This window comes from Myiozetetes cayanensis, unplaced genomic scaffold, assembly GCF_022539395.1.
Source record: "Myiozetetes cayanensis isolate MyiCay16 unplaced genomic scaffold, myiCay2020 scf43, whole genome shotgun sequence".
Lineage (NCBI taxonomy): Eukaryota > Metazoa > Chordata > Aves > Passeriformes > Tyrannidae > Myiozetetes > Myiozetetes cayanensis.
In genome coordinates, this window is record NW_026087665.1 from 588,673 (window position 1) to 601,901 (window position 13,229).

General features: G+C 40.4%; 1 protein-coding gene across 2 annotated transcripts in view; it reads left to right on the plus strand.

The window, feature by feature from the left end:
- Nucleotides 1-220: 220 nt before the first annotated feature.
- The window catches only part of LOC126648035 (sodium- and chloride-dependent GABA transporter 3), a 92,935-nt gene continuing 79,926 nt past the window's right edge, over nucleotides 221-13,229 (plus strand). The window contains exons 1-5 of one of the 2 annotated variants that reach the window (XM_050330695.1): nucleotides 221-578; nucleotides 878-1,108; nucleotides 4,003-4,137; nucleotides 4,315-4,455; nucleotides 5,633-5,723. In XM_050330695.1, the coding sequence (XP_050186652.1) occupies nucleotides 889-1,108; nucleotides 4,003-4,137; nucleotides 4,315-4,455; nucleotides 5,633-5,723 (587 nt within the window). In that variant the 5' untranslated portion in view covers nucleotides 221-578; nucleotides 878-888. The remainder of the gene's footprint in view (nucleotides 579-877; nucleotides 1,109-4,002; nucleotides 4,138-4,314; nucleotides 4,456-5,632; nucleotides 5,724-13,229) is intronic. The other variant, XM_050330696.1, reaches the window with a different exon arrangement.

Below are 13,229 nucleotides of genomic sequence, written 5' to 3' on the forward strand. Positions count from 1 at the left end.
ACAACCCGCAGGGCTGGGAAGAGCCGGCGGCTCGGCCCTGGCTGGTCCCCGCGGGGCGGGCGAGCGGAGGCTGGGGATGCTCGGCTGGTGATGCTGGTGGCGGAGGAGGAGGAAGAGGAGGAGGGGGGGAGCTGGCGGGACAGCCTGAGGTGGGCGGAGGGGGGAGGCGGGTGTTATACCATCGCTCCGGGGAAGGGCTGAGCATTTGCAAATCCCGGCTGCAGCGCGCGTGGGGAGCATCCTACCCCCAGCCGGGCCGGGCAGGGCGAGCTTCCCTCGGTCTCCTAACGCCGTCCGCCTTATCCCCGCCTTCCCCTGCCCGCCTGAGCCGCCCCGTGTCTCCCGTGCGGCGGAGCGCAGAGCGGCAGCCCGGGGCGATCCGCTCGGAGCGCAGCGCTGAGCCACAGCCGGCCCCTGTCCCCGCCGCGCAGGCACGGGCAGAGCCCTGGGTGAGTAGCCCCGGAGCTCCCCTGCTCCTCCAGGCAGGCCAGAACCGTCCAGGCCCCCGTCTTCCACATCCCCGTCTTCTTCTGCTCTCAGCTGGGCTCCTGCAAGGTGCAGCTCATCTCTGTCCTCTGGTAGGTTGGTCAAGCTGGGATCCTCGCTTGGGGAGGGGTTTTTGAAAGGCTTCGCTATCTGCTGCTGAGTTATCTGTCTCAACCTGGAAATCAACTCCTTCTCTCGTATATAAGCTTCTCTTTTCCCCACCTTTTCCTTTTTTACCTGCTTTGCAACTTTTCCAGCTTCCTTCATTTGTATCTGCCAATTTACATAGGCGATAAGAAGCCAATGACACGCTGAGAGACTTTAGTCATTGAAGATCAGTACTAGCAAGTGTCTTAAAACACCCATGTGTTTTCCTTTTGTTCTACCCTAGGCTGAAAAGTCATGACAGCTGAAAAGACTATTCCTATAATTAATGGCAAGCCAGAAGATGCTTTGGACCCAGAAGCCTCAAGCACCAACCTTGTCCACAGCAACGATAAGAAAGTTCATGAAAGAGGTCACTGGAACAATAAAGTTGAATTTGTGCTTTCTGTGGCAGGGGAGATTATTGGGTTGGGAAACGTATGGAGATTCCCATACCTGTGCTACAAGAACGGAGGAGGTAAGATGGCATCATGTGCTGATTTACTGCTCACCATAAACGTGGGAAATAAACAGTTAAGGACGCTTTGCAGTGATTTATTGCACTAGGAAGAGATACGAGCTCAAGCTTTCAGCATATGTGCAGAGAGGGAATTATAACACATCTGACAACTAAGACAAAAGTCATATTTCTCTTTCCTTTTCTGCAAAAAGAAAAGAGGTTACTTTTACGAGTTGCTTTTACCTTAGTAAATGGCTGTATTTTTTTCCGTGAGATTTTTGATGTAGAAGAAGCCAGTGTTCCCTTAGAGTAGTACTGTCTGTGTTTTCTTCTGCATGGGAATACAGACCCAAGCATACTTCCATAAGTTTTTCTGACACAGGAAAGAATGTAACAGTTTATTTTTCAAGTAGAATACTTTGGAGACGATGAATATTTTTTTCTGATAACGCTACAAAGACGAAATTCTTTGTCACGTGGAAATTTTTGTAACTCAATGTACTTGTTTTCTTCCTCAGTGCTTCCCCTTCTTCCTACAGTAAAGTAGGGGAAGATGTCAAAACTAATGGTTGCTCAAAGAAGAGAGCAAACCCTAATAAATTTAAAATATGAATGCTACTTGAGAGAGAAAAGAACAGACTTAACTTGTGCAGAAGTAAGAACACGTGGCATGTAGTGGTCATAGTTAAGTGTAAACTGTGTAAGATATGTGAGAGTTGAGAATAAGCACATCAGCTGTGACTTATGAAGCAATGAAGAAAGAAGTAAATTTAAAACTTAGTTTAGAATTCTGTGGACTGGGTTCAACATTCTTCCCACTTAAGGCAGTGTGAGTGTAACAGCACAGGCTGGGAGAAAAACCTGAATGTTCAGTGGCTGATGTGCAAAGATCCGTTCCAGGATGGGTTTCCTTGCTAACAACGCTTTGCCAAATTTATTTTCCCTGTCCCTCCTTGTCCAAACTCAGGGATGGTTTTGGCCCATTTTGTCTGCTGTTTCTCTAAGACCAATAGTGCTGTGGAAGATCTGTTTGTTTGTAGCACCTTCCTCTATATATCTGTACCTGGGCAAAACTAAGATAGCAGGAGTTCACCTCTTTCCAGAATGACGTTACCAAATACTGCTGTTAGTGCATAAATATTAATATGCTGGGTATGATATATGGGACAGTTTCTTGTTGATTGTCAAAGTGTTCCCAGAGAACTTTTGGAAGAGTTAAAAATAGAAATGTATTTTTGGTGTGTAGTTTCCTTGTCCACATAGCCACCTTTCTGTGTCCATTTGTATGTCTGTGCTACCTTGTCCAAATGTGATGCTATCATTTTTTAAAGGCTCTAACACCAGGTAGAAAGAATTCTAATCATGGTTATGGCTTATTTGAGGAAAAATTACGTACTTAAATATCACATTGAATCACCACTCTATCCTTTAAGAATAGCATTAGTGTGTGTGATCTAAGTGGTTATGTCCTGGCACCTCAGGAAATTTGCCATTGACCAGTTTTATTCAATGAAGGCTTGGTCTGTGACCTGTGGCTTTGTAACTTTCTGGGGTGCCCTTGTAGAATTAGACCAGAGTTTGTTTTCAGTGTTTATATCTGATGCACCAAACTACTTAGTGTGTGGTAAGTGAAGACAATGGTAAAATACATGATCTGGTCATGAAATAACTTGCTAGATACAGAACAAACCTGGGAGCTGTAGTGTGGAACTTGAGAGGTCTGACCTCCCTCTGGCACTTCCTCTGAGTCGTAACAGGCAGTGTACGCATAAGCTTCTATAATTTTAGGTTTTTCTTGTAGATATTTATTTGGAGGTTTTAGGAAAATTAATTTCTTTGTATTACAATTAGACATTTCTTGGAATATGATCTTTTTTACAAGCAGGGAAATTTTTTGATTGATTTTCATGATGCATACCTGTGGTAGAACAGTGTTGGAAAAACAGTAGAAGCAAACAGTTTGGATTTCAACACGTTGCCATGTTAAACTCACTGTGATTGTGAGCTGGATGGGATACTGGCCAGCAGTTCACCTGGCTTATACAGATCTTCCTCAAAACAATATGCACAGTGAATTACACAGAGAAGTCATGTTTTAGCTGTAAGGATTCCATTCTTTGTGAAATCCTCATGAATTGCTTGAGAGGCAGATGAGATTCAGCTACAGGAAAATTTCCTGGCTGAGGGAAGAGACTGCTGGTGAAGAGATCTCTGGTGCTGTGCTGGCTCTGAAGAAAGAAACTGCAAGTGAAAGCAACTGGTATTAGTGTCTTAACTTTCTAATCAAGGTGACTAAAGCACAACAGTTGTTACTGGTTGTGTCTGAGTTTTGATGTGGTTCATAAGCTGTTCTGGAGTTTGCTGTGGGCATCTCACAGAATTTTTGACGCTTTGTTATTTTCCTACAATTTCACATTAATGTTTCTAGCTGATCAAGCCAAATCCTGCTTTCCTGGTCTTGTAAATAGTTCCAAAGTCTGTTCCATGATCTTTATCATCAGGCTTATATAAACAATATACAAAGGACTTTTTGGATTTAATTTCTTCATTCCTTCTTTCCTGAAAAAACAAGGAAGAGAAGATAGCATAGACTGATGTGGTGATGATCAGTGCAGAACTTCATGGCTGAGCAAGACTGTGATCTTTTCTGTGTTTGAGAGACACATGAGCAGACTTTAATTTATGCTGGGGAACTTTGATCTGGCCTGTTTTAGTCCAAGACACTAACTTACAGGTCAACTTTTGATATTTGGGACCAGGAGTAAACGCTTCCTGCACTGTCAACTTGATGCCTGAGAGAGGGCTAAGAAGTGATTCTCTAAGAAGAGAATTCCATTACTAGGAGAATTCTCACTGTGCTGTCAAGGAACTGCATTTGTTATAACCAACACCCACTCACTCTTCCCTTGTAGGTGCTTTCCTCATCCCATATGTGGTCTTTTTCATTTGCTGTGGAATACCAGTATTTTTCCTGGAGACGGCCCTGGGACAGTTCACTAGTGAGGGAGGCATTACATGCTGGAGGAAAGTTTGCCCTCTATTTGAAGGTAACAAACTGTTCTGTGTCCTACTGCAAAAGCATGCATGGAACTTGGGGTAAAATGAAATAAATTGTATCAAAATCGAAATTAAGATATGTTTAAAGTAGTAAGCATTTGTTTTTAGATTACCTGAAAAGTAGCAGTTTTCTCTCGTGTCTCACTGTTTGTTGTTTTTTTCTCTAGGCATTGGCTATGCTACCCAAGTGATAGAGGCACACCTAAATGTGTATTACATCATTATTTTAGCATGGGCTATCTTCTACTTGTTTAACTGCTTTACTACAGAGCTTCCCTGGGCTACCTGTGGGCATGAATGGAATACAGGTATGACCTCAGTAGAGATTATCCCTATACAACAACCTGCCAAATAATTGATTCATATATTAAAATGCCATGAACAAAACTATTCCTGAAGAAAAGGCACTGCAAATGGGCCAATCACATCCCATGGTAAATGAAATTTGGAGTGAAACCTTATTCATATCTTTTTGGTTTAGGTCATTGTGTAAGCATTTGTTCCTGTAGAATATAAGAAGAAGATGCAGAAGAAGATGGTTTTGGATTTTTTTAATTCTGTAAGATATTCTGACTAAATCCCAAGACTCTTATTTGCAATCATACCTATTCTCCCCAAACACAGCGAGTGAATTCTGCTGCAGAGAAGGACCTGATGACAGGCTGCAATCTTGCTCTTTCACTCTAATGAAATCAAGGAGGCATTTGAATGGAGAGAAAAATACTAGATGTGAATCTTTGGATTTGCTCTTTTAAATGCCAGGTGTTGAGGGATAATGTTCATCAAGCTGCTTCTGGAAATTTAGTAGCAGAAATAATCCTTACAGCATGCAAAGTAGCCTCCTGCATGAACGATGAGGTGTTTGTGAGGGTTTGCAGTATAGGGCTCTTCATCTGCCTCCTCTCATTGACATTTTGATGTGTAATTCTCTGCTTATTGCATTTATAGATCACAAACACCTATGGGGAGGATTTCCTACCAGTGCCCTCATTTCCATGTTCCTGGATTTTGTGTATTTATTCCTTAAATCACTGTCCTATTTCAAACCACGTACCAACTGTACTGTCTTTTGTGTTTATTTGTTAAATGGTCGTTATAATGGCCTTTGAGCACACCTAAAACTGCCTGAAAGGTTACAGCTTATGTTAGGGAACTAGTCCTGGGCCCAGGGGATGTGGAAAGCTTTGGTATCAGTTCTGGCAACCGTTGTAATTCCCAATCCACTGACTCAGTTTCTCAAGGTGTCTTTCGACCTGAGGGGTTCTGTTGGCCCTTGCCACTGAACTGTGCCTTTAGGAAGTGTTACAGGAGCAACAGTCCTCATGGATATTTTTCTGGGATGAGCCTGTGGTCTGGTGATCAAAACACAGTGTTGCACATACAGCAAATGTATTGTAGAATGGTGGCTTCACAGGATGCGTGAACAAGAAAAAATTTACTTGCATGTCAGTATAACAAACTCTTTTCTTTTTTTTTCTTTTATAGAAAACTGTGTGGAGTTTCAAAAACTTAATATGAGCAACTGCAGTCAAGTCTCTTTACAAAATGCCACTTCTCCAGTGATGGAATTCTGGGAGTAAGTGCACATGAAACTTATGTTTGATCAGACTATTCATTATCTTCCAATAACTCAACTGTTTACACTTGATTAGATACCTTGTAACCCTAAAGCACTGAGTGATGGGAGTTCAGTTGGAAATTTTCTTATACACCCAAAGAAAGTCAGGATGAGGGGTTTTAACTCTTTTTTTTTTTTTTTTAGAGGAGGGTTTTTTTAACTCTTTTTTTCTACAAGGAAAAGAATTCCATATCCTGAAAGAACATAGAACAAAGTGTGCCACTTGCTCGGGAGCTTGGCTCCTGCTGCTGGAGGAAAGAGCCTCAAACCCATACTAATGAGGAGGCAGAGGTGAAAAAAAAGGAGGAGGATTTCAAATATTTTTTATTTTTCTTTTCCAAATGTTTCTTACCAGTTTGAGAGTTGCATCTTCATCCCTGTTTCAGCTAACTAATACTCTGTCTTCTGTATCTCATTATGTTTTAAAGCACTATGTAAGTGTTAGTTATTCAGCTGGAATAATGGGAGAGTTTAACTCTCTCGTGTCCCCTGGATTCTGATTTCTAGTTAGACTGTTAGAAGAATTTTACATCTTTGCAAAGTATGGTCTGCTTTTCTAGTGGCCTTTTTTTTTTTTCTCACAATAAATATTTAATCAATGCGGTTCAGTCACATATTTGTTTCTTGCAGGGCCCAGTGTGTGTTCAGACAGTCAGAGAAACGGAATGTTACTTTTAATACTCAGTGATCTCACAATTTAACAGGTCTTACACAATTCTGGGTAACTAGAATTTCTTCAGAACCTGTTAATTTTATTGTTAAGACAGAACCTTAGTCTAAGGTTGTATGTTCAGAGCTCTGTTTTATGTTCAGGACAGCAACAGCTACACTTTGAAAGAACCGTGAATTAAGAGTGTCCTTGAAGGGGAACTCTACACTGACACAATTACCTTGAATATTAGCATGTGCTATTGTCTCTCTGTCTTTTTGAACCTCTATGTCTTGCTACATCAGTTAATTTAGCTTTCGTTGGCAGTAGTTGTTGCTTGAGTAAATAATACTGTTTTATTTAGAAATAAAATAAATTAAAAAACCCCAAACAAACTAAACTATGCATAAACTCCCTCGGTAAAATTGTAACTTCATTTTCTGTTAAAATTTTCAATAATCTGAACACATCTGAAGTGTTAAATAAAGCATATCAACTCTACCCACTTCCCAGATAACGTTTCAGAATAAACAAGAGTTTCTCAGGTGGCACCTTTTATTGCTATGACTTCATCATTTTACCAAAAATATCTTATGGTTCTTTAGAATAAGTAGAATTAAAATTTCATATAATTAGTGTAAATGAGGAAAGTATTTTCCGGTACTGACTTTATTTATCTGCTGTATTTTTTTACTTATTCAAAAATATTCACAACTCAGCCATTGGTGGTAGCTCTACTTTTCCAGAGAAGTAAATAACATTTAATTCAATTATATGGAGGGCACAGACTAAGTTTTATCTCCTCATGTTTCTAGGGTTTTGTGGGGTTTTGTCAGTGCTCATCTTTGGATTACCTAAATTCCTATGTCAGTTTATTTTGATGCACATACAGATACATTTTAAGCATGTCCCTTCTCAGAGTCCCCTAGAAATGAAGCCAAACATGATTCTACAGCTAAAGTTGAATGAAAATTACAGTGGGGTTTAAATCCTTCAAATCTGGGGCATATTTGCCTACTTGATTTTGGCTGAGTTAGGAATGGTTTATGAAACTAGAAGGGATAATCAGATTTAGACTTTTCTCCAACTTGTTTTACAGTCTCATTTATACAAAGTTGAAAATACACACTACTACACTTTAAAAATAAAAAAAAAATTAAAAAGAGAAGTTAAAAAAATAATTTGTCATTTATTTGGAACTTCTTTCTTTATTGTGCTATGGACAAACTTTTCATAATACCAACAGCCTGCTGGCTAAAATAGCTTAAGATATTAAACTTCTCTACTTTCTCCAAGCAAAACCAAAGTTGCCCAGTTTTTTACTCTTATAAAATAAATGTAGTCCCTTCCTGCTGAGGAGAAAATTGTTTGCCTTTAAATTTGTTAAAATTTAAGTAGGTATGATGCTGCACATCTTCAAAATTTAAAATAGATATGACACCCTCGTTTGAGAATGAGCTTTAATAAGTATCAGGACTGATGTTGCATTAAAATAACTAATTGGAATTAAGAGAAGATTGTAATTTATTATGTGTCATAAATATCAGATATAAATGCACAGTGGAGGTTTTTATGTATAGATGTGCAATGCAGATCAGAGAGTAATTAATACAAAGTAACCTAGGCTAGTTAATTTGTCCAGAAAAATCACCACCTAATCTGTAGATAAGTGTTACCAGCAATGTTATTTCACTTAACCAGAGGTCTGGTTCCTGTCGTGTTGCTTTACTACTTCGTAAATTCTGATGCTGGGAGCGTAAATTTATTGAAAGACTTGTTGAAACAAATAGTGAGAGGAAAGTTGCTGGTGTGGACTGCACTGAGCGTCTGCTCTTTGCTATTTTCAGAGCTGGTGTTGACAGAGTGTGAGAATCCTCCATCCCCAGTCCCAGAACTGAGTTCATTTGCATAAGGACCAGGTTCCTGACAAGTAATTAAGGTGGTGCCTGTGAGGGGAAGGCTCTGGGTTTCTTCTGAACAACCCTAGCGTTCAGAACATTTACGCTTTGCTCTCTGCCGTGCCAAGGCTGCGATTGAAATGTCTCTAAATTGTGGCCCCATACAGCCAAATTATTGTGTGAGGGGTCAGCTGTGGGGAAAAAAAGTTTGTGGCTTTTTGTGTGTTTTGGGTTTTTTGCTTTTGTTTTGGTTTTTGTTTGGGTTTTTTGTTTGTTTTTTAAATGACCTTGTCTTGTTTTGGGGGTTTTGTTTTGGTTTTGTGGGTTTATTTTTGGTTTTTATTGTTTGTATTTTAATTTTTTTGTTTGTTTGTTTTTTTCTGTTACAATCCAATCTTGAGTTAATCTGTGGATTAGAGTGGTAATTATTGTGAATAGTGATCCTATTTACTTAGTGAATTGGCAGCTCATTTACACGTAGGACTGAATACTGCATTTGTAAACTGTCAGGCTGATGTTACAGCTTTCCTTTGACAGCACGTTGCCACAGTCTTCTACAGTAGCTACAATATCTTCAGGATTTTTTTTAATTAAACCCAACCTAACAAGAAAAACGCTTGAGCAAGCCTCAGTAATTCCCCAGAGCATGTTTTAGCAGTGCTGTGTGTTGCTTTGAAGCCCAATGCCCTCAGTCTGAGAGTTACCAGTGCTGAGGGATGCACAGGTTGCTGTGTATCACACAGAATTTACATTATATAAGTGCAGGGGAACAAGTCGGATTTGTTTCTTTAATGTGCAAAAATCAATACAACAGGCCCAAAAGAGTGTCTTTATTTTTGGCTTTTTCAAAGCCAGGAGTCTTCTCTCTTAATTTGTGCTACTGTGTCTTTTTCATTATCTAGTCTGTAAGACTCAGCCCCTATTTACTCGTGACTGGAAGCAAATCCAAGTCCTCAGCTGGGCTGAGGGTTGCAAACAAAGCCTTCAGCCTTTCTGCTGAAATATTTGTAGCTTTTGTTGCTTCTGTGGTCTTGGTTACTCCTAAATCTATTCCTCCAGTCAAGCAGCTTCTCACCCAAGTGCAGTGATGACTGAGAGGATGTTTTGCTGTATTATGAAGCTCCTCCGGCCTTCAGACCAAGAGTTCCCCTTTCTCAGGTCTGTACAGAGGATGCTGCCTCTGATACTTCAGCATTCTCCACCTGCTCTGATAGCTGGGTCACCCAGAGGCTTAATTATTGTCCTGGATGGATTGTTCTTTGTTTAAAAAAATAGCAAAATACCATAGAGATAAATACTGCACTAGGTCCTAAATGCCTTTTGCTACGCTCAGAAGAATCTCATTGCACGTGCAGCAAGTTCAAAACTTAAAATATTTTTATGAGCCTGCAATTGATAGCTACCTGTCTGCAGCTCTATAGTGAAAAGGGTCTGATCCTGCTGGAGGAGCAGCAGGCAAAGTTTGGGAGTTTGGACACTCTTTTCTTGTTTTCCTACTTAAAAAAAGGCTATGGCTGTTAATGTTTTAAATGTGAGCAGACTTGCCACTGACCACTGGTATCAATGTTGACAACTGGGAAAAATTAGATTTAATGATTTCTTACCTTAATTCAAAGGCCATAGCCTTGAGAAGTCGCACATTCCATCTGCAGGTACAGCTTTTTAAGGTAAGGAGCTAAATTGGTAAAAAATCACTTCTTCAAACTCTCTGTTGCTGTGTCTCAAAGGACAGGCAAGAGTCTGAAACTTCACTTTTCACTTCTTACTGGTGCCAGCATTCAGAGAATGGCCTGTTCACTCCCATTTACGGCCTTTCCCTCATCCATTGTTTAAGGATTTTCTAAGAGAAAATAATAATCATAGTTTCAAGGCACAGAACATGAAATTTTTAGTGTCCAAACTTTAAGCAGTTAACAGTGGCAGCTGCAGTGTGGATAATTCCTGATATGTTAAAGCAGCCCAATGAAAGACAGCTGTGGCATCAGGTGAGGTTGTATTTACAGCCTGGGAAGCAGAACAGAAAGGAGAAGGATACTCTGCTCCATTGTTTCTTCTGCTTTCCTAGGAGAAGAAATTGCCTGGCAGGTGTGGGGGGCATCAGCCATGTCTGTGTGCTCTTTTGGCAGCTACTCAAGTCTGTCACCATGGTCAGGAATTTGAGGTTTCCAGTGCCTGGGAAAGGAGCTGGACAGAAAGAGGACCCTTGGTTGATTCCACCTCAATAGTTTTTTTATTGGCTGTATAACAACAACTTAGTCCTCAGTTAAAGAAGGTCTAGTTGTTGGCCTGTCACTCTCTGGAGAGGGTGACACATCCTTAGCGTTTCCAAGTAAAGCCTAGTGAGGAAAAAAAAAAAACACATTGTTTTTGTCTAGGGAAAAGAAAAGGGGCTGTTCTCAGCAAAAAGGAAAAGGCACAAACCCGTTCCTTGCAAAGTCAAAAAGAGGTTTTTCCTGTTTCATTCAGGCTGCAAATGAGTGCAGGAGTCACATTGTGGTTAATCCCCACCACACTATGAGAAGTCATTAGCAAGTTGAGCCCGATCCTGCAGTGCTCAGTACCCAGAGACCTCCAGCACCCCTCAGAACCAGGCCCTTTGTGCAGGCCTTGTAGAACACTGAGTTGTGCCAAACTCGCTTGTTGCTGCTCAGTTCATAAGAGGCCGTGTGAAAATTGCTTTCTGTTTGGAGTCATGTGAGCTCTTCATCTGGTTTTGCCTCAAGATCACTGACTTTTTCCTGAGCTCAGTTGAAAGGAGTGAATGGGATAGGTGACAAAATGCAAAGTGGATTTCTTCTGTATTGAGGGATGAACCCTAAATCAGGAAGATGAACTTCCATGTTTTTTGATTTTTGTATTGAATACGGTACATAACAATTTTACTACGGAGAAAAAAAATGACCTTAGAAATTGAAAAGTCAAGTATTTGTGTATTAGGGAATAATAGAAATGATGTTGTGCAATTTTAAGGTCACATCTTTTATGAATATGATCATCTTGAGATGAGGAACTGCCTAATATTTTGTCAACATATCTGCTTTGATCTCGTTAGAGGATGGATAGGGAGCAAACACTGTGCAGGTATTCAATATTTGTTCTTTTTGTCAGCAGAGCAGGAACCTAATAATAATGAGAAGACAAAATGTAAGAAAATGAACAAAGTTGTTGATTTAATCAAGGCTTCTTCAGCTGCTTGTGGTGTCTGTGGTTGTACCATCAGGGTTTTCTTGATTATTCATCCTCACAAAGTCTCAACAAGTTCAAATTGTTCCCATTTTACAGAAGGGGATCTGAGCTACAGAGAGAGTAAACGTGCTAAGTGTGGGGGGTAGGGCTCTTTTTTAGCATTAAGATTGCACAATTTTTATTCCAACAAAGGAATAAGAAAATGTATGAAAGTCAGCTTTGGCCAAATGTTAATATAAAGTTACTTAATTGAAGACACCATCTTTGAAACAAGTCACTGCTATTTCATTCCAAACAAAACATTTTTTTTTGTGTGCACTTGAATAAATATATAAGGGGTTAAAAAAAATGTAGTAATTTTTGTTGTCTTTAATACCTATTTAGTAACCTCTCCTTTGTGTGGTTTTTTTGGCAAAAAATTTAATATATGCTCCACTTTCTTGCATGTGTTCTGTACGGATTGGGAACTTCATTGTCCTCTCTTGAGCTCTCTCAGCTTTGTATAAAAGTTAAATAATCATGGAGTATGGACTGGGATTTAATATCTAGCTTCTCAGGGTGCTGCCATGGCTAGAACTGGACAGGATCATTCTCTCACTGTCACAGGAGAGAGAGATGGTTCAGATTGAAAAGGTTACCTGAGAATAATCGAGGGGAGACTATTCTGATACTTGATACGTTAATAGTTAGGCAGTCCAGTTCAGGCTTTGTGGCAAAGAAATAGTTGTTTATCCACAGCACTAACAGGAGAGAGGGAAAACTCTGCGGGAGCCTCCTGCAGACCAGCAGGAGGTTTGATAGCTCAGGAGTTCTCCTTAGAACCTTTGGGCTAAAGGAGGGCAGGGAAGGTGGGTTTCCAGCAGGATGGCTGAGCTTTTTGCCTGTTTCCTGTCCTGGCCTCTTCTCTAAGTTTATGGAAATCAACTCTTCACTCCCCATGTTTCTAATCTTGGTTCTTTGAAAGGTCTCTTCAGAGGAGCCTAAACACTGCCATTCTGCTGGGACAGGGGTGAGCTATCACAGGGCTGATGTTAATTCCTCAGTTGATGTGTTAATCCCTGATCCATGCTAATGCCTGCATGGCATTCCCACCACAACCTTCCAGTTTAGCATCATTCCTTACGATTACATCCAACCCTGCCATTCCCAAATATGCCTCCCACTGCTGCCTCATCTTTGGGCAATTCAGTTTAATCTCTTTTCTTGGGCAATTCATTGTCTCCTGACTTGTCTCTAAATCAGGTATAGTTCTGTTTCTCACCTCCAGCCACCTAGTCCTGATCATTTTATCCAGCCAGTTGACTGCTCCCCAAACTTACACTTGGTCTCCAGTTTTAACTCCCTAAACACATTGCCTCTTCTCCCCAGATTCCTTGGCCAGCTAATCACAGACTGCTCTTCCTTCTGCTTGTTGCTCCTCCTCCTCTCCCCATGCCTGTGAGCTACTGTGATTTGTGCTCTCCTTGTCCAGACAGACTCACTCCAATTTATCCAGTCTCCCTAATTCCAGTCCTCCAAGTGTTTTCTTCTTCCTAATATTCTGTAAATTATGCAAAGTTAGTAAATAGGCAGCTCTGTAGTATTTTTATGGAGGTATCTAGGAAGGTTTTTTCCCATCTCTTGATGAGGTCTCTTGGTAATGTGTGCATTTCTTTTTAGTTTAACTATAAGGCTGTGAGCTTATCACAAGAAATATTATCTACTTACGCCTGTGCTTTGGATGCAGCCAAG